This window comes from Patella vulgata, chromosome 6 (assembly GCF_932274485.2).
Source record: "Patella vulgata chromosome 6, xgPatVulg1.2, whole genome shotgun sequence".
Lineage (NCBI taxonomy): Eukaryota > Metazoa > Mollusca > Gastropoda > Patellidae > Patella > Patella vulgata.
The window spans coordinates 32,720,010-32,742,193 of NC_065884.2; the positions used below are offsets into that span (position 1 = coordinate 32,720,010).

General features: G+C 34.8%; 1 protein-coding gene across 1 annotated transcript; it reads right to left on the reverse strand.

Moving 5' to 3' along the window:
• Nucleotides 1–17,473: 17,473 nt before the first annotated feature.
• LOC126824334 (uncharacterized) lies at nt 17,474–21,696 on the reverse strand (the record flags this gene model as incomplete). Its single annotated transcript, XM_050553536.1, has 3 exons — nt 17,474–17,477; nt 20,559–20,940; nt 21,585–21,696. Coding segments are annotated over 3 exons (498 nt in total), but the record flags the coding sequence as incomplete, so codon positions are not given.
• Nucleotides 21,697–22,184: the final 488 nt, after the last annotated feature.

Here is a 22,184-nt window from a genome sequence, read left to right on the forward strand (position 1 = left end):
GCTGGTCTCTATCAAGATATAGCAGTTATGTTATCTTTCTATGTTAATACTGTGCATAGTTCTATGGTGAAACCGACAAGCTTCAAAATCTAGCAATAGAATTGACTGATGTGACCATAGCAACAAAATGTAAATAAACACAGCTAGGTAGCCTAAATACTAATGGAAATTAATATCCCCTTTTCGAAGCGTCTTCCGCGTCAGTAGTAAGCGTAGGCATGTGTCGATGATCTTGCAGTCGATTATAGATAGTCCTAGATCAGTGGTTCTCAACCTTTTTTTTGCCAACGGCACATCTTGGAACACAGGAAAAAATAGTGGCATCGATGGCTAAATATATATGAAAATTATTTGAATTTTGCAAAATAAAAACATGGCAAGTCAATACAACCGTAGACACAGACTAGTCATAGTCACATAGAATGACTCAAACTAAATAAAGAAAAACACAGCTATGAACTTACTTTATTGTAGTGTTTCGAATTTCATCCGTCAAATAACAGGCTTCTTTAGTGAGAAATTGTCTTAGTGTGCACACTTAGGAAGATATTGCGGCACACATGTGTGCAGCGGCACACTGGTTGAGAATCACTGTCCTAGATGTAGGAAGTCTGTCAGATTTAACTAGGTAAATGAGTGTGATTGGAATTTACACAATGAACTAAGTAAATGATAAAGTTAAACTTTTACTATAGCATTCTCCTTTAAGAATCAAAAGATCATGAAGGGTCATTCCATATCAACTGGACCAATGGTGGGAACATGACCCCCTCCAAAAAAATTATAAAAAATATATATTATAGAATATGGCCTTAAACTAAGAAATCCGAAATTTTACCTCTCTAGGTTGGAAACTCGCTGAGGTATGGCCATTTAAAATTAGGGCACTGAAACCAATCATAAATTCAGTAATTTTTTTTCAGAGTAAACAATAAAGTGGGGGACCCCTCGGGACTACGGTAATTGGCTGATTGGGACCATGGCTGACTGGGACCAGATTTGTGGCTAACTGGGACCAGATTTGTGGCTGATTGGGACCAGATTCTTGGCTGACTGGGACCAGATTTTCGGCTGATTGGGACCACGACAAGGCTCATTCGGACCATTACTTAAATGACGCGTGTATTTAAAATAATAAGACAACTATGACAATAACTAGAACTGCGATGCAGTAATGACGGGTTTCACCGGTGCCACATTACCCTTGAACTTATGTCACTTCCGGTGCCAGTTACCCAGCAATATTAATTTCATTTATACATTTGTTACCATGTGTTACATATGTCAAAAAAGTGATCCTTACAAAATTTGTTACTAACTTACCGCTAAGTTAGCTGACTATTTAATGGGAGATTTCTCGACAAGGGAAGATGCTAGAAGCAATTTTTGGACATCTATATGATCGTATTGATCCAATCTATATGTCCATTGGAATTAAATATCATAATGTTAAATGAATGATAAATATAACTCACTTCAAAACAATTTGAAGGCTAATAATACAGTTTTTGACAAAATTACATTACTTTCGGTGATAATAAAATTTTTACATTAATTCTATGAAAATATAAATGGCATCAGGCCTCACATGGTGAAAATTTTATGATAATCGAATAATAATCGACACTTTTATAGACCAAAACCTATATCTCTGAAACCGAACAAATTAGAAACCATTTAGTGATATCTGTATAGTCGTATGGGTTTTTGCCCAAATGTCGTCATTTTCAGTGCCAGTGAAAATGTTAAATTGGATTGACCTAGTCAAAGGTGGCATGAGGCATCACATGGTAACAAAAATTGAAAATCGAACGATAATTGACTCTTTTACATGAAAATAACGTGAAAAGTGATGCATGCAAAATTGCCTATTTCTTTGCAACTGCGCATATTACAATCTACTTTTGACATACATTGTCCTCGTATGGATTAATGCTACAAAATTATGAAAGTTGCGTAGAAATAATTTAAAATATGAAGACGATGAATGGGTTGTAAATAGCTGATTTTTACTCCTTTTTTCAACCTTAAATCCAAATGGCGCAAATACAAAACTGATAAAAAAAAACAAAGCCCGACATATTTTGCGCCTGCAGTAGGAGCATTCATCTTCATTGATAAGATTTGTAGAAATTAAGATTTTTCCTTAGGAAAAATTTAAATTTTAGTCAAAATTACGTCACTTCCTTTATAGGTAGAAACAAGTTGAGAATTTGCTCCAAGGAGTATATGAGCTTTTGTTTTATACAAATCAGGCAATAAATAATTAATTTCGAACCCATAAACTGTAATAAAAATGTGAAAAGTCTTAAAAAATGATCCTGACGAAATTGGTCATTTTTTTGCAAGAGAAGAAGCTAGAAGCTATTTTTTGACATATTTATGATCGTATTGATCCAATCTATATTTCCATTGGAATGAAATATCATAATGGTAAATGAATACTAAATATAACTCACTTCAAAAAAATATTTGTTTTGAAGGCAAAAAATACAGTTTTTTCTAAAATGATATTACTTCCGGTGATAATGAAAATGTTAAATTAGTTTTATGAAATCAGAAATGGCATAAGGCATCACATGGTGAAAATTTTATGAAAATCGAATAATATTTGACACTGTTATAGACCAAAAACCTTGAAAAGTGACTAGTAGAAAATCGTCTATTTCTTTGAAACCTTACAAGTTAGAACCCATTTTGTGGTATCTATATGGTCGTATGGGGTCATTCTATTTGTTGATTGAAATTAAATATCATACCTTTAAACAAATAACATTTACGACTCATTTGAAAAAAATATCGGTTTTGAAGGCTAAAATTCAGTTTTTGCCCAAATGACGTCACTTCCGGTGACAGTAAAGGTGTTAAAATGGTTTAATCTAGTCAAACGTGGCATTCGGCATCAAATGGTGAAAGAAAATTGAATAATAATTGATTCTTGTACAGGCAAAATAGCACGAAATGTGACTCATGCAAAATTGCCTATTTCTCGACAACTGCTGATATTACAAACTAATTTTGACATACATTCTCTTTGTATGGGTTATTGCTACGAGGTTATGAAAGTTACGATGAAATATTTTGAAATATGAAGAAGGTGGATGGGTTGTAAATAGCTTAATTTTACACCTTTTTTCACCTTTTAATCGAAATAGCCTGAAAACGAAATCGAAATTAAAAAAACTGAGTCCGATGATTTGTGCACCTTTGCATGGCGTATACTTTTGGTAATATCAAATTTTGAAAAAATAATATTTGCTTTTAAAAAGATGTACCGGACTGTCAAAATCTGTCAAAATTGTAGTTTTTGCTTTTTTACTTCACTTCCGGTGCCGACACGAATCTTTACCAGTAACAAAAAAAATTACATTTTGGACCACACAGCATATGAACTTTCTTTTGTACAAATAGAATAATAAATAATTAATCTAGGACTGAAAAACTGAATTAGCCAATGGCGGCCAAGGAAAATTACGGACACAAAAAATGTTGACATTTTTAGTCAAATCGGATAACTCTTCAACCCTGGTTAAAATGCCATATAAAAATATTCATAAATAAACAAGTTTTTTCTAAAATTTTAAATTTTCGAAATTTGGCGCTTAATATCTACGAAGATTCGTCGACAATCAAAAATACCACAGCTATGTGCCTGGTCTCCGGCTATGTCAAAATGCATCATATGTTAAAATTCGATGGTTATTGTTAATATTACAGCATTTTTTTAAAAAACGACAACTTCGGTGATTTCGGACATTTCGCATTGTCACAGAATGCCCAAAATAGCTTTAATCTCTAACTCAGACCCACTTTCCCAATAAAACCGAAGAAATCGTATCGATCCGATATGTAGTTTCTGGAAAAAAAAAAAATAATAATAAGAACTAGAACTGCGAAGCAGTAATGACGGGTTTCACCGGTGCCACGTTACCCAAAACATATGTCACTTCCGGTACCAATGAAACCATTAAACAAGTTTCCACATAAGCATTGCACACAAATAAAATTGACGCCGAATCAACCAAATTCAGCAATATCAATTCATTTTATACATTTTTTACATGTAAGTGTACAGTACTTCCGGTGATAATGAAAATGTTCAATTAGTTTTATGAAATCAGAAATGGCATAAGGCATCACATGGTGAAAATTCTATGTTAATTGAATAATAATTGCCACTTTTATAGACCAAAGACCTTGAAAAGTGACTTGTAGAAAACCGCCTATTTCTTTGCAACCGTACAAGTTAGAAACCATTTTCTGGTATCTGTATGATCGTATGGGTTCTATCTATTTGCTGATTGGAATCAAATATCATAATTTTAAAAATATTACAAATCAGACTCGTTTGAATAAAATATCTGTTTTGAAGGCTAAAAATACAGTTTTTGCCAAAATGACGTTACTTCCGGTGATAATGAAAGTCTTAAATTACTTGTATGAAATCGTAAATGGCATTAAGTATCACACAGTGAAAATTTTATGAAAACCGAATAATAATTGACACTTTTATGGACCAAAAACCTTGAAAAGTTACCTGTTTAAAATCGTCTATTTCTCCGCAACTGAACAAGTTAGAAACCATTTTGTGATATCTATATGATCGTTTGGATTCATTCTATTAGTTGATTGGAATCAAATATCAAAATTTTAAACAAATAACAAATAAGACTCATTTGAATAAATTACTGGTTTTGAAGGTTATAAATACAATTTTTGCCCAAATTACGTCATTTCCGGTGACATTGAAAATGTTAAATTGGTTTGACCTTGTTAAAATTGACAGTACGCATCAAATGGTGTCACTTTTATGAAAATCGAATAATAATTGACTCTTATACAGGCAAACTAGCGTAAAAAGTGACTCATACAAAATTGCCCATTTCTCGGCAACTGTTCATATTAAAAATTAATTTTCACATACATTCTCTTCGTATGGATTATTGCTACTAGTTTATGAAAGTTGCTAAGAAATGTTTTAAAATATGAAAAGCCTGAATGGGTTCAATTTTACACCGTTTTTCACCTTTAAATCGAAATGGCTACGCAGTGTGAAACCCTAACTAGATCTGCATAGCAGATATCAAAGCTACGCAGTGTGAAACCCTAACTAGATCTGCATAGCAGATATCAAAGCTTTCATATAAACTGCAAAAGGGGTTATTATGAATCTATGAATCAACAATCACTTTGACGGAAGATATTCTCTCGGCTAAAAAATCTTTCTTCTCTCAGCTACGAGAGATAAGTAGAATTAAACCGGCCCAGAGCCGATCGTGTTGATAAGAAGCCGCTTATTTGACATTGACACATAACCGAAGGTGAATAGGCCTACCCGTCCAGTTAATACAATGGGCAATCTCACATAGGTCCACTAAAGAGAGGCACATACTAGTCGCCTCCTACTTCCCCAAGAGATTATAGTCCAAACCTTGACTCTCATACATATAAACCATTTTGTACTACATGTACATGTATTTCGTACTTATATCATATTAAACCCCTCGGCCGCCATGCTGAATCACACAGTATTTAACGTTCTCCATGTATATCCTAACATCTTTATGAAATCAACGACAAATCTAAACTTGGGCACTCCAACCATTTTTATTTTTATATCATTCAGTTTTTTTTAAATAAGTAATTCTATCACAAATTATAGTGAAGACTGGACCGGATAATGTGTATAGTACTAAAAGCAATCACATAAGGAAGAGGCGAGAAGAGGCGATAAGATCCCTTTGCATTTGTAATTTCAGAATTAATTCAAACCAAATTTAAATTCCGATAATCGGTTGTATTTTTTTTGCTGAAACTCCTTTTTTTAATCTGATCAAAATGGGAGTAAGTCACAGAGTCCGGGATGGTAATGGGCGTATTGTGTCCAAATTTCATGGTTTTCGAACAATTGGTGCCGGTGTCGGCAGGAACCGTGTCAAGAACAAACGACCTGAACCAATGCAGGTATCGCCTTGAAGTTTTCAGTGCATTTAGGTACCAATGTGAAAAGTTCCTGGCAGGAATTTGGTAGTCATCGTACCTTTGGTTCCAGCGTGGCACATGCGTGAATTCAAAAGAAATTACGGTCGATTTGGAGATTATGGGTATATTTCGGAGTGGTTTGGTATGTGACGGTGGATCGGGGACCCGGATTGATCTATTATAATAAGCGTTGTAGAATGAGCAAATTTTCGCGACCGGGGTTGATTTGCACTGCCCAGGCAACGTTCCGTTGGTCCGATTGCCTTTTAATTTGCACAGACTGTACCTTGGGATTCTAGCTATCACATATTAAAAATAGAAGAGTGTGGGATTCCGAGAACGTTGAAAATAAATTCGAAACCCACCCCCACCCATCAAAGTTTTTTTGATTAAAAAATTGCCGTATTTTATCGAATTTTTATTGTTCTTGATATCTCAGCATTTTCTCCTTTTAATATGTGATAAATATCATCGCGGCGCAGCCAACCGCTAGAAATTCCAGAGATTTGGACCATCGGAAGGATGCCTCAGCAGTCAAAAAATGTCAAAATAGGCGATTTCGGTTTCTAGTGTTGATACATTGTTACGGTCATTTTAAAAAATTGTCTTTTAAGGATAATGTGTATAGTGCCAATACCTATCACATAATTAAGAGGCGATAAAATCTCTTTGCATTTGCAATTTCAAAATTAATTAAAACCAATATTAAATTCCAAAAATCGTTTTTTTGCTAAAACTCTTTTTTTTTTAATGGGATCAAAATGGGGGTAAAGCACAGAGTCCGAGGTGATAATAGGCATATTGTGTCCAAATTTCATGGTTTTCGGACAACCGGTGCCGGTGTCACGGCGAAATTCCACTTTTTTCCCCTCATGGAAGCCGTAATTTGACTTGAGGCCAGGGTCCTTGAAGGTGTACAGCTGCATCCGGTGACCGATATACATTTAACGGGGAATAAATGATAATTCATATTATAGCAGTAAATAATTAAAATATTTCATAGGGATTATAATAATATGTATTACAGGGTTAAAACCAATATTAAATTCCAAAAATCGTTTTTTTGCTAAAACTCTTTTTTTTTTAATGGGATCAAAATGGGGGTAAAGCACAGAGTCCGAGGTGATAATAGGCGTATTGTGTCCAAATTTCATGGTTTTCGGACAATCGGTGCTGTTGTCACGGCGAAATTCCACTTTTTCCCCTCATGGAAACCGTAAATTGACTTAGAACAAAAACGACGAAAGGCAGGTGACAAGAACAAACGACTTGAACGAATGCAGGTATCACCTTGAAATTTTCAGGGTACCTAGGTACCAACGTGAAAAGTTGCTCGCCGGAACTTAGTACTCATGGTACCGTTGGTTCCTGTGTAGCGCAGGCGCGAAATCAAAACCAGCTAAACTCGAAAACAACCTTGTCGGCACGGAAAACATCAAAGGAGAAATTCGAAGTTTTGAAATATTCAAATACCAAACATTCGACCATGATCCAGGCTATGTAATGTAATAATTTCGGTAATGGAGACACATTCTCTAAGTCACGACCAATTGTGTATGTTTTCAAGCCCATTCATGTGGATTTTTCACTATTTTTCATTTTCAATTCAAAATAGCGTCCATTAGTTGACCTAAATCAAAATTCTGCGGCGAACATTGTTTAGGCATTCCTTCAAGGATTTGGAAAATATAATCCTCTTGTCTGTAAGTAAAATATAAAAAAAAGCCTTAGCGATATTTCACATTTCAAGATGGTGGCACTTCCGGTTTGGGCTACAAACTCCATTTTTTGTGTACGAATCAGTAGTGTCGTAACTAGTAAAGAAATACAATTTCAAGGCAATCGGACCTATATTTCGTCGATTTTTTTTAAAAATTTGATCCTTAATTTCATCAAGGGGAGATAATACAGAAAATTTCTAATGACATTTATCAAGTTGTATCAGTAAGATCTACTTATATACTGAATTTCATGAAAATCGTGCAACTATTAAAGAAGTTGTCAAGTTGATTTTAACTTCCGGTTCGAAATCGCAGCGACGAATTTTCGAAATTCGAAAATCCGAAATTGCAGATTTGAAATAAATGATTCAAGGTACTCAAAGAATTTTTATTTAGTAAAATAGGTCAAAAAGTCACATAGTTACAGCAATGTAGGGCAAATGCATTCGTTCGTAAAATTCGGTGATTTCGGATGTGTAAAACGTTTTGAAAATATACCTATTCCAAAGCCACCACCCATTCTTGGGGGGGTAGGTCAAAGTTTCAGAAAGATCCCACAGTTAGATTCTGAGATATAAGATTTGCAGGAAAAACACAAAAAAAAAATAATAATAATAATAATCTTAACAGAAAGAATAAGCTTTCATATGTAATACATATGAAAGCTTAATAATCTTAACAAAAACAATAGTGTTTCACACAAGCTACGCAGTGTGAAACCCTAAATAGTGTAATTAGTCACCAATAATAGTGTAATTAGTGAAAGTTAATTAAATCACACTTTATAGTATAAAACTCTGGTAGCAATATACAAGACCTTAATCACACCATTTATTGTTAATTAATGACAAGCCTAGTAATCCAATAAACAATCAGATCCAATCACACGAATTCCCTGTTGTGGCTGTCAGTAAGGTCTGAGTAATTTTCATGTAGTCATATAGTACACTTTCCTAGATATCACATACCTGTTTACTTGTGTTAAAATTGAGTCTATAAATCTGTTATGATTTTTTCTTTACAAGGTAGGATTAACATTTTGACTGCTTTTATATACATCATATTTGAAATAACCGATTACCGTTGCTACTGTATTGCTGGTATTAATTTTCAAATTTGTATGGGTTAAACAGTATTTCTACGTATAATTACACACAATATATAGGCTATAATGGATTCCGAAACAAGCTATGAAGTTTATAAAATAAAATAAAAATGGTCTGTTTAAATTGCATAAAACGTATGATAATTTACATAAGATTAATGAGATAATCTCTGTTAATATAGTAACTGTGACATAAAAAAATGGAATATAAACATAAATAACATAGGCCTACATAAAAGCACATAATTATAGTCACGCTATAGCCTAGATAAAACTCCTTTAAACTTAATTCAATATCAAAACCTCAGTTTCTAGTATTTTTTATCGTGTGGTCCGAATCAGCCTAGTGGTCCCAATCAGCCTGGAATGTGGTCCCAATCAGCCTGAAATGTGGTCCCAATCAGCTTTGACTTTTGGCCCAATCAGCCATGGTCCCAATCAGCTTGGTTCCGGGACTACATCTTATCGTTAATGCCATCCGCTGCGAAAGTTCTTAAAGTGTGAATCCATTTGAATTCATTGTCTTTCCTTACGGCATCATTTTTGCCGTTATCTGGGTCAGTCTTATAAAGCTCTATAATTTGCATGGCGAATGACAAACAAATGACGAATGACAAAGAATTTCTAAGCAATAACTGCTCCCTTTAGGCTAATATAATTCAACAACAGTATTGGGTTTTACTATAAACTTACACTGAGAAGTAGTAATAGTGTTATTTGTACGATTAGGGCATAGATATCTCCCGATTTGTTGAATTTGTACGAATATCGTTAAAATTCCAATTATCGCTTCAAATCTAAAATCTAATACGAAGAGGCTAAAATCTGTAGATACGGTGTGTTAATTAATAGGGGTGAGAAATTGACTGAGTCATGATATAATTGTCGCTAAGGGTGAAAATCTCGGCGACGGTGCGTTTTCTGTACCAGTGTGTTAATTAACGAACGGGTTAAAAATGACTGACACAGTGTCTATTATTTGGTGAGTTTTCTCGAAAGCGTGTTATAACTGCACCAAAGGTGTTTTATCCAATTTACCGTGCGATTTTCTGTTTTACTGTGTGTTTTACGCAGATCGGTCTTTGTTAAGTGTAGGTCTTTATACATGGATTTATACGTGCTGTAGTTACATATGTTCGTTCTTATACGTATTTCATTTCTTGATGAATACTACGTGTTTTACACTTCGTACCATAGTCGGGCTGCAATTATTTATATATTTGTCTTTTTTGTGGGTTAAATTTGTTTATATATTATCGTGCGTACCACTGAAGAATTTACGTATATCCGAACCAACCTCCATTGATATCAGACTAACGAATCTGTTTCGAAAAGCAAGTTTATAAATATAAAATCGAGCAATTGATGAAAAACTATTGGTTTCGTCATGTCTATATTTACGACACGTGGGCATTTTAATGCATAAATGTATTGTTTCTACCTGGGTTGTTAAAAGGACTATCCAAGAAAAATTTAATTTCCACATATATAACAAATGATAATTCACATATCAAATAACACTAATGCAAATAGGGACATGCGCCGGCGTTGATATTGTCCATTGACCTTTGACTTAATATGGAAATAGAGGCTTTACAAGAACAGCTAAATTTAAACACTTGTTAATATTTCTATTATTTGTATGAAATAGCTTTATTATTTTTCTCCCGGTACTAATAAACTATGGGTCGTCGGTACTAATAAACTATGGGTCGAGTGGATCCAATTTTTATTATGTGATTTATCAACGTGATGACAGATCAAGAGCACGGGCTCCATGTGTCTATTTATAAAAGCATGCAATCCCCTTAGGGAATCAGTTAGTTTCCAGTCTAAAACGACTTTAAAATCTCTTTTGTTATTTGAGTCGCTTTATTTGAAAAGATTTTCATAATACATGTATGCCGTAGTAATTTGTGATTTTGTTTTTAGTGTTAATTCTGTTTAATTGTGAACATTTCGAAATCTAAATATTTAATATTTATTCTTGGGTACGGGTTTAGAATAATGTTATAGCATGATTTATTTGTTAAAGATATGTTAATTCTGAAACAACAATTTATTGCTGTAGTGATCAATTTCAACATTTTCACTATACATGTATTCTAAAGTCATAGTTTTAAACTTAAATAGCTTCATTTACAATATTTCCGGCCTTATTTTATGCTAAATTGAGTCCCACGTCATAAAAGTCTTCAACTTTTAGAACCTTGCATAGCACACATTATGTCCAGAATTTGACGTTTTAACAGCTTAATTAATAAATTAATAATTTCTTATACACCTTTGATGTAATTAATAGTTCGTATGACAAATTACGTTTTTGAAATAGGATACGCAACACATCTATATTAATTTACAGGGTCATATATTGAATTTTAATAAACCAAGGTTCATTATTGGAGCAGAGCTAATATGCATAGAAGCGAATGCTTTGGCCCATATCAACTGCCAATTAAAAAATAAATAAAGCAGATAATTAATACGTTACAATTTAATTAAAACTGCATATCAATAATGTAATAATAAATAATGGTATTGCTTGTATTTTTGTCTTGTCTATTTTACTTGTGTGTTTGAACATTTCTCTGATTATAATATAATCGCTTGGGCTGGGGTTTTTTTTCATTTGAGATACTTACCGAAATTCCCTATGAGAAACAAAATAATTTGTATACATGTTGATAAAATATCAAGCTTTATTCAAATGAGATGATAGAGAAGTAAAACATACATTTATGTCATTGCAACAATACCAACACTGAATAGTCCACAGTATGTCATCCTTGAATTAAGTGTAACGGGCAAAAATAGTCACACTCCATCCAACTATTTCAGCAAATCCATTAACAGTGTCGCCTTTCGGTCTGAGATCAAAGAGGGGCTGAGATCAAAGGGCAATATCTCGTGTGAAAAGCGTGCTCTCCGGATAGTATAAATTCTATAATAAGGATGAGACTGAATCCACTGTACCTGTAAAGGGCGCGTCGAATTACCCAATAACACCCAATAACTGCCCAATAATACCCAATAACACCCAATAACTGCCCAACAACATCCAATAACACCCAATAACTGCCCAATAACTCCAAAATAACAACCAATAACTACAAAATGTTGACTTTGGAAACACAAAATAACAATTTAGTTGAATTTAAGAAGCATCGCTGCTTTGTGTCCAAATCGGAGTTTCACGCTCACTCGCCTGAAGGGAGATAACTCGTATATGTGATTTTTGTTGACAAGAAATTAATAACACCCAATAACTGCTCAATAACACCCAATAACTGCCCAATAACACCAAATTGTTGACTTTGGAAGTACAAAATAACAATTTAGTTGAATTTAAAAGCCTCGCAACGTTGAGCCCAAATCAGAGTTTTACGCTTACTCGCCTGAAGGGAGATAACTCGTGTATGTGATTTTTGTTTACAAGAAATTAATGTATGCTTTCGTTGCAATTCGTTTGAATTATACATGGGCGTCAAATATGGAATAACTATTTCAACCCCTCCATGGGTATCGTCAGGCGGTTGCAATAACAAAACGTTATTACAGATGTTCCCGCTATAGTTTTTCATGAAATTCAAATTAACTTCCAATAAAAACGTCAGAAATTGAGAAAAATCGGTAGGCCTCGGCGAGTGTCATTTGTGTTTACTTTTTAAACGCTTCCGATTAATTAGCTCCATAACGAGTAATTTCATTGGATAATATTTATATATCTACACAAACATACCCAATCAGCGATTCGGTATTATAATCGTTCACACGATCTAGTCTCGATTATCCACGCATTTTAAAGGCTAAGAAATTGAAGTAAATGTTCGGTCCTGGCTATCACTGAGAAATAGGTAACGGTTAAAACGTACGTTTGCCGCATTAAAAACTCGCAAAACGGTCAATACCTACGTATCTCGATAAAAAAATAAAATTCGGATTATAACTCCTCATTATGGCTTAAAATCTCTAGATAAGGTGTGTTAATTAACCAGGTTGAAAAATAGACTGAAAGGCGAGTTAATTATCGCTAGGTGTGAACAACTCTGGGACGGTGCGTTTTCTGTACTGAGTATGTTAATTAACTGACGGGTTAAAAACAAATGACACGGTGTGTATTGTTTAATTGGTGTGTTTTCTCGATAGTTGTTATAACTGCACCAAAAGGGTATAATCAAGGACCAACCGACTTTATCTGACGCGTGAGTGTTAAATGGAAACTTGGGAAGGAAAATTGTTTTTACCGTGCGATTTTTCATTCGCCGGTGTGTTTTTCGCAAATAGGACTTTGTATAAGGACAGGTCTTTATATGTGGAAGTTGTACGGGGCTGTTTCTTCTATGCGTCTTTTGTATTTGTTGATGAACATAAGACGCAGTACGTGTTTTATAGTCACGCCACTTATAAAGTTGCATAATAAAATATAAATGTAAAAATCGACGACGTCGGTTAATCAATCTGCTCTGGCCAAGCTCAAAATTCCGCTCTAAATTTCCTTCGCGAATTTGAGTAAACTGCCGACCTCCGTGATTATTTTAAACCGCCATCCACGGCGAATTTTAAAAAGTCTGACTTTCACGCATGTACAGTCAGCACATCCATAGCTGGTTTGAAATAGGTTTATGTATTTATCGTGCGATTCCACGGCAGTGATATCGTAGTCGAATATCAGCTAATACGGCATGCAAAAAAAGATTGTTAATTTAACACGGTTAGACACGCAGATTTTACTGGCTTATATTGAAAATATAACAAATATCAAACATTGGCAGGCATTTATATAATAAAATAAACAGAATTATGGTTGTACCGATACATTACTTATCAATATGTTCGACATTTTAATACTTGCATCGATCGACTATTTCAAACTCATTAAAATTACGAAATTTCAAAATTTACACACATAGATGCTGGTCTTACCGTGGGCGAAAGTTTTGTCCATTGAAATAGCCATTTCCATTCTGACAAATAAGTTACACAATGCATTTTAAATTGATAAATCACATCTGAAGTAATATATCTTCGGGTTTAAATCACAAATGAATTAAATGCCTTCATCTCCTGTTTTTAAGCACACATCGTCAGAAGTCACTGTCAACCTTGCTGAACACATGCACATTAACGCGTTATCAGTCGGATAATATCTTGATGACCTTTTCATTTTGCCACCAAAAAGTCTGAGTCAATGCATACTGTCAGTCAAGTTTCCAAATTACGTGAATTCACACGTGCTATCAATAGGAATCGATAATTGACTAAAATAGAAGCCCCTTTAACAACAAATTGCTACCATGCCGTAGTCTTGTAGACAATACTTATATTCTGTATTGTCAGTAAGTCAGGCCCGTAACTAAGGGGCAGGTGGGGCAAAGCCCCCCCCCCCCCCCCCCCCCGCAAACAATAGACAAAATCAGCTAACGTCAGCGAGAATGTCACGTGATCTGAATTGGGTACAACACTACAACTCTCGCGTCATAGCGTAGCGTGTGTAATGGTTGTAACAACATAAACAAACCGTTTATAGTTTTATAAAGCTAATCAAGTTTATTATATTAACATTACAGAACTCCCTAGTGTTTATCCCAAACATATACGACTTACTATTGTTTTAATATTATGTTATTATTATCGATTTGTCCACATTCTCGTGACTAACATTTAGGTACCGGACCGGTGTAGGCCTTCGTGCCGACACCCGCCATTGTTATTATTATAATTATGCCGCACTATTGTTGTGCAGGAAGGTGTAAAAACAATTCCGAAAAGCGTAAGGACTTATCATTTCATGGTCTCCCAATAAACAACAAACCTCTCTTAAAAGCATGGATCGTGAAAATGAAACGAGACCCTAGATTTTTTAATGTTAATTCTTCAACAAAAATATGTAGTGAACATTTTTTACCCGAGTCTTTCATTGAGCCTGATGCTAGTAAAAAAAGATTGAAATCCGATGCTATTCCACAAATTTTTGAATGGACAAAGGAAGTAAATCCAAGACACTCTAATGTTTTAACAAAATTGACCGCTAGACGAGTGGAAGAGGACGAAGCGACAGACACGGCATCGGAGGGAGAGGGAGACAGTGTCACTGGTCACCTCGTATCTCGAAAAACCCAAACTTAAATAGCTTCATTTACAATATTTCCGGCCTTATTTTATGCTAAATTGAGTCCCACGTCATAAAAGTCTTCAACTTTTAGAACCTTGCATAGCACACATTATGTCCAGAATTTGACGTTTTAACAGCTTAATTAATAAATTAATAATTTCTTATACACCTTTGATGTAATTAATAGTTCGTATGACAAATTACGTTTTTGAAATAGGATACGCAACACATCTATATTAATTTACAGGGTCATATATTGAATTTTAATAAACCAAGGTTCATTATTGGAGCAGAGCTAATATGCATAGAAGCGAATGCTTTGGCCCATATCAACTGCCAATTAAAAAATAAATAAAGCAGATAATTAATACGTTACAATTTAATTAAAACTGCATATCAATAATGTAATAATAAATAATGGTATTGCTTGTATTTTTGTCTTGTCTATTTTACTTGTGTGTTTGAACATTTCTCTGATTATAATATAATCGCTTGGGCTGGGGTTTTTTTTCATTTGAGATACTTACCGAAATTCCCTATGAGAAACAAAATAATTTGTATACATGTTGATAAAATATCAAGCTTTATTCAAATGAGATGATAGAGAAGTAAAACATACATTTATGTCATTGCAACAATACCAACACTGAATAGTCCACAGTATGTCATCCTTGAATTAAGTGTAACGGGCAAAAATAGTCACACTCCATCCAACTATTTCAGCAAATCCATTAACAGTGTCGCCTTTCGGTCTGAGATCAAAGAGGGGCTGAGATCAAAGGGCAATATCTCGTGTGAAAAGCGTGCTCTCCGGATAGTATAAATTCTATAATAAGGATGAGACTGAATCCACTGTACCTGTAAAGGGCGCGTCGAATTACCCAATAACACCCAATAACTGCCCAATAATACCCAATAACACCCAATAACTGCCCAACAACATCCAATAACACCCAATAACTGCCCAATAACTCCAAAATAACAACCAATAACTACAAAATGTTGACTTTGGAAACACAAAATAACAATTTAGTTGAATTTAAGAAGCATCGCTGCTTTGTGTCCAAATCGGAGTTTCACGCTCACTCGCCTGAAGGGAGATAACTCGTATATGTGATTTTTGTTGACAAGAAATTAATAACACCCAATAACTGCTCAATAACACCCAATAACTGCCCAATAACACCAAATTGTTGACTTTGGAAGTACAAAATAACAATTTAGTTGAATTTAAAAGCCTCGCAACGTTGAGCCCAAATCAGAGTTTTACGCTTACTCGCCTGAAGGGAGATAACTCGTGTATGTGATTTTTGTTTACAAGAAATTAATGTATGCTTTCGTTGCAATTCGTTTGAATTATACATGGGCGTCAAATATGGAATAACTATTTCAACCCCTCCATGGGTATCGTCAGGCGGTTGCAATAACAAAACGTTATTACAGATGTTCCCGCTATAGTTTTTCATGAAATTCAAATTAACTTCCAATAAAAACGTCAGAAATTGAGAAAAATCGGTAGGCCTCGGCGAGTGTCATTTGTGTTTACTTTTTAAACGCTTCCGATTAATTAGCTCCATAACGAGTAATTTCATTGGATAATATTTATATATCTACACAAACATACCCAATCAGCGATTCGGTATTATAATCGTTCACACGATCTAGTCTCGATTATCCACGCATTTTAAAGGCTAAGAAATTGAAGTAAATGTTCGGTCCTGGCTATCACTGAGAAATAGGTAACGGTTAAAACGTACGTTTGCCGCATTAAAAACTCGCAAAACGGTCAATACCTACGTATCTCGATAAAAAAATAAAATTCGGATTATAACTCCTCATTATGGCTTAAAATCTCTAGATAAGGTGTGTTAATTAACCAGGTTGAAAAATAGACTGAAAGGCGAGTTAATTATCGCTAGGTGTGAACAACTCTGGGACGGTGCGTTTTCTGTACTGAGTATGTTAATTAACTGACGGGTTAAAAACAAATGACACGGTGTGTATTGTTTAATTGGTGTGTTTTCTCGATAGTTGTTATAACTGCACCAAAAGGGTATAATCAAGGACCAACCGACTTTATCTGACGCGTGAGTGTTAAATGGAAACTTGGGAAGGAAAATTGTTTTTACCGTGCGATTTTTCATTCGCCGGTGTGTTTTTCGCAAATAGGACTTTGTATAAGGACAGGTCTTTATATGTGGAAGTTGTACGGGGCTGTTTCTTCTATGCGTCTTTTGTATTTGTTGATGAACATAAGACGCAGTACGTGTTTTATAGTCACGCCACTTATAAAGTTGCATAATAAAATATAAATGTAAAAATCGACGACGTCGGTTAATCAATCTGCTCTGGCCAAGCTCAAAATTCCGCTCTAAATTTCCTTCGCGAATTTGAGTAAACTGCCGACCTCCGTGATTATTTTAAACCGCCATCCACGGCGAATTTTAAAAAGTCTGACTTTCACGCATGTACAGTCAGCACATCCATAGCTGGTTTGAAATAGGTTTATGTATTTATCGTGCGATTCCACGGCAGTGATATCGTAGTCGAATATCAGCTAATACGGCATGCAAAAAAAGATTGTTAATTTAACACGGTTAGACACGCAGATTTTACTGGCTTATATTGAAAATATAACAAATATCAAACATTGGCAGGCATTTATATAATAAAATAAACAGAATTATGGTTGTACCGATACATTACTTATCAATATGTTCGACATTTTAATACTTGCATCGATCGACTATTTCAAACTCATTAAAATTACGAAATTTCAAAATTTACACACATAGATGCTGGTCTTACCGTGGGCGAAAGTTTTGTCCATTGAAATAGCCATTTCCATTCTGACAAATAAGTTACACAATGCATTTTAAATTGATAAATCACATCTGAAGTAATATATCTTCGGGTTTAAATCACAAATGAATTAAATGCCTTCATCTCCTGTTTTTAAGCACACATCGTCAGAAGTCACTGTCAACCTTGCTGAACACATGCACATTAACGCGTTATCAGTCGGATAATATCTTGATGACCTTTTCATTTTGCCACCAAAAAGTCTGAGTCAATGCATACTGTCAGTCAAGTTTCCAAATTACGTGAATTCACACGTGCTATCAATAGGAATCGATAATTGACTAAAATAGAAGCCCCTTTAACAACAAATTGCTACCATGCCGTAGTCTTGTAGACAATACTTATATTCTGTATTGTCAGTAAGTCAGGCCCGTAACTAAGGGGCAGGTGGGGCAAAGCCCCCCCCCCCCCCCCCCCCGCAAACAATAGACAAAATCAGCTAACGTCAGCGAGAATGTCACGTGATCTGAATTGGGTACAACACTACAACTCTCGCGTCATAGCGTAGCGTGTGTAATGGTTGTAACAACATAAACAAACCGTTTATAGTTTTATAAAGCTAATCAAGTTTATTATATTAACATTACAGAACTCCCTAGTGTTTATCCCAAACATATACGACTTACTATTGTTTTAATATTATGTTATTATTATCGATTTGTCCACATTCTCGTGACTAACATTTAGGTACCGGACCGGTGTAGGCCTTCGTGCCGACACCCGCCATTGTTATTATTATAATTATGCCGCACTATTGTTGTGCAGGAAGGTGTAAAAACAATTCCGAAAAGCGTAAGGACTTATCATTTCATGGTCTCCCAATAAACAACAAACCTCTCTTAAAAGCATGGATCGTGAAAATGAAACGAGACCCTAGATTTTTTAATGTTAATTCTTCAACAAAAATATGTAGTGAACATTTTTTACCCGAGTCTTTCATTGAGCCTGATGCTAGTAAAAAAAGATTGAAATCCGATGCTATTCCACAAATTTTTGAATGGACAAAGGAAGTAAATCCAAGACACTCTAATGTTTTAACAAAATTGACCGCTAGACGAGTGGAAGAGGACGAAGCGACAGACACGGCATCGGAGGGAGAGGGAGACAGTGTCACTGGTCACCTCGTATCTCGAAAAACCCAAACATTTGATGACGACTTCTGTGGTGACCTTGAGAGACGTTTTCAACAAATATCATGCACGCATAAATTTTCAGTTTCACATTTACTGTCTAAGTGTACAAGTGCTAAGAAAGAATTTAAATTGTTCACACACTTCACCGGATTTAATTCCCACGAGGAGTTTTATAATAGCTTAAAATTTGTTCTACCTGGAATTGACCGAAAACTTTTAACATATTGGAATACAAATGCAGCAAAATCAAGTCAGATTGATACCGAAAACTTGTTCGATAACAATGACACACAAGATATTTCTGTACATGAAAATGCTACCCAAACTGATCAAATCAAAACAAGACCGACATCCCATAAATTACTAATAGAAGACGAATATCTTCTACTGCTAATGAAACTGAGAATGGGGTTAACAAATATTGATCTCGGTAAGAGATTTTGTATATCTGATGGCACGGTAACTAATATTCTTTACACGTGGATAAATTACTTATACCTTACTTTGGGTAGTCTCAAAATTTGGCCAAATCGCACTATTATTTTAGAGAATTCTCCGAAAGACTTTCTTGATATTTATCCGAATAATTTAATAATTATTGATGCAACTGAGCTTAAAATTCAGGTTCCAAGTGCACTGCAGAAACACAGTGAAAGTTACAGTTATTATAAATCGCACACAACATTAAAGGGTCTTATAGGCGTAGATCCCAACGGAGGAATTATGTTTGTATCACAACTTTACGAAGGGTCAATAAGCGATAAACAGATAGTAACTAGGTCTGGTTTTTTTCAGGTTTTGAGGCAAAAGGTTGCACACGGGGAGATAAACGAGGGTGACGGGGTCATGGCCGACAAAGGTTTTGAAATTCACGAAGAATTGTGCAAGCTTAAACTACATTTGAATATTCCACCTTTTCTCAGAAATATGGTTGGATTTGAAGAAGATGATGTTATAAAAACCCAGACAATAGCTAAGCATCGTATACATGTCGAGCGAGCAATTTGTAAAATTCGTAGGTTCAGAATATTGAATTCGGTAATACCAGTTACAATGTTTGGTAGCATTAATCAAATATGGACAGTTGCTTGTCTTCTTTCGAATTTGCAAAATCCTGTTCTTCTATCGGATAATGATTGTTGAAATTTATGTTTTAAACAATCTGTGTATGTTTATAAGGCTTTTATTGTAACGATGTACATTAAGACAAGAAATGGTATATCGACACAAAATAACAAAAAAAACATTATTCTTTTCTCATAATTAGTTCTATATATATTAAGTGACAGTCAACTCAGTCTAGAAATATAGACGTTATTTGCGTGTGCTTTATTTATTCCTAGGCCTAAGGCCTAATTATTAAAATTGGGGCTGTATTTTCGGCCAAGGAAGTGACAGTTATTTTTTTTTCTTCACAATGCTAATCTGTATGTTACCCAATGTAACAGCTACACTGTGTAATATATATTGTTATTCGAAGTGGTAATTTTATCGTCCTAAATATTTAATTTCATAAATAAGAAATAAACTATATATGTCCATGTATAAGAAATCTCATTGCATAATGCAAGTAGAAATCAGAAAGTTTGGGGAAAAGTTCATTTGTCCAAAAAACATTGTCAAAATATATTCTGTCAACACACATTTCATTAGATTCGGAAAGGTATACGCAGAAATCGCACCATTTTAATCCCGTGAGCGCTAATTGTCCCTGAACTTGACAGAAGTATCCATTTGGATGTTTCCTTTTTAGTTTGTAACTATCTCCATTTTTCTCAAGATAAAATGTGGTGTCTGTTGCAGCTTGCTCGAGCGTTTCGTTTTTCTTTGAAAATGGACATTTTATCTCCAATAGCCCATACGCTTCATAAGCAGATGGGTCAAACACTTTTGCATCAGGGCTTGCACCCAGGTAGGGCATAGACGGGTGCACTAATAGTCCTGCGTCAAAAACTAAACATCCTGGTGTTTGATTTTGCATTTTTTTGGCATAAATTGTTCTTGCTATTTTTTTGTTTAATTTACCTTTAATGTTAGATAAATCTTTGGATAAAAATATTGAATTAAGCATGGCATCTGTAGGTATTTTAACCCGTGAATATATTTTATTAAAATTAGAAGCCGTTAATCTATATTTATGTTCATATAACCACTCAGTGCAATCATTTTGCAGAACTGTTCGTTTCTCTAAACTATGAGAATCGTGTATATCTATCAAAATGTGATCAAGGCAAAAGTTTCTTACGGACAAATCCGGCACATCTAAATGGAAAGCGTTTTCACTAGGATTAACTATTGGGATATCCGGAAAGTTAATGAACTTGGGCCTATTTTCAAATTTTTATTTTTCAAATACTCCACTTGAGAATCAACATGTTCCTTTTCTAAGCCGGATTTAATCGTGGGGCCTCTAGCATCAAAGAGCTTGCATCTAACAGGATCTCGTTTTCTTTCATTATTATAATCAGTTGCTGCACGTGCAAAATGCGTTCCCATGACAGGCAATGGGCATATATTTTTTGCCCGGGGAATGTGCCAAGTTTGTGGCCGGCTGGTGCAACACTCATCAATCGGTATGTCTTTTATTGCCAAACACGAAAAATCATTCAACTGAAATATTAGAGCGAATACGTGGTTACAGTGTCCTCCGATCCCCCCTTTACACGAACAGTGAGCTTTGTGCACAGAGGCGTGTTTTTCAACTTCGCCTGTTGCTTCGAGTACTAGATATATATAATGTGGTTCTTCGTTTTTTTTCAGTGATCGATAACATCTAGCTTTAATATAGTGAAATATATCCCCAACAGGGTCAGACCGATATTGTGCTGTGTATATCTCATGGACGTAGGCTTCACGAAAGAATTTGTAACTTTTTTCACCAACATTCTTTTTACCTCCTTGTTTTAACCATTCGGCCCATGTGACTGGATTTATTTTGGGGAAACTACGAAGGGATTTGGTCCAGTGTTTTATCAGCTTTGTAACACACGCGCAACAACCAGCGTGGTTAGAACAACATACACAATGCAGTGTAGTAGAAGCCATGCAATAATAATGCCGTCAATTCAGTGTACCGCTATAGCCTATTCGCTGCTGAGTGCTGGTAGTGATAGCTAATTATAGTCTATTATCAATCGAAGATTCGATTACAACTGCACTTATAAATCAGTTATTAGTTACTGGTATATATATTATACGAAAAGTTATTCACTGGCTCTTACAAAAATCTTAGAAACATTTTTTCCGCGCTTTATTACTATAAATTGTAA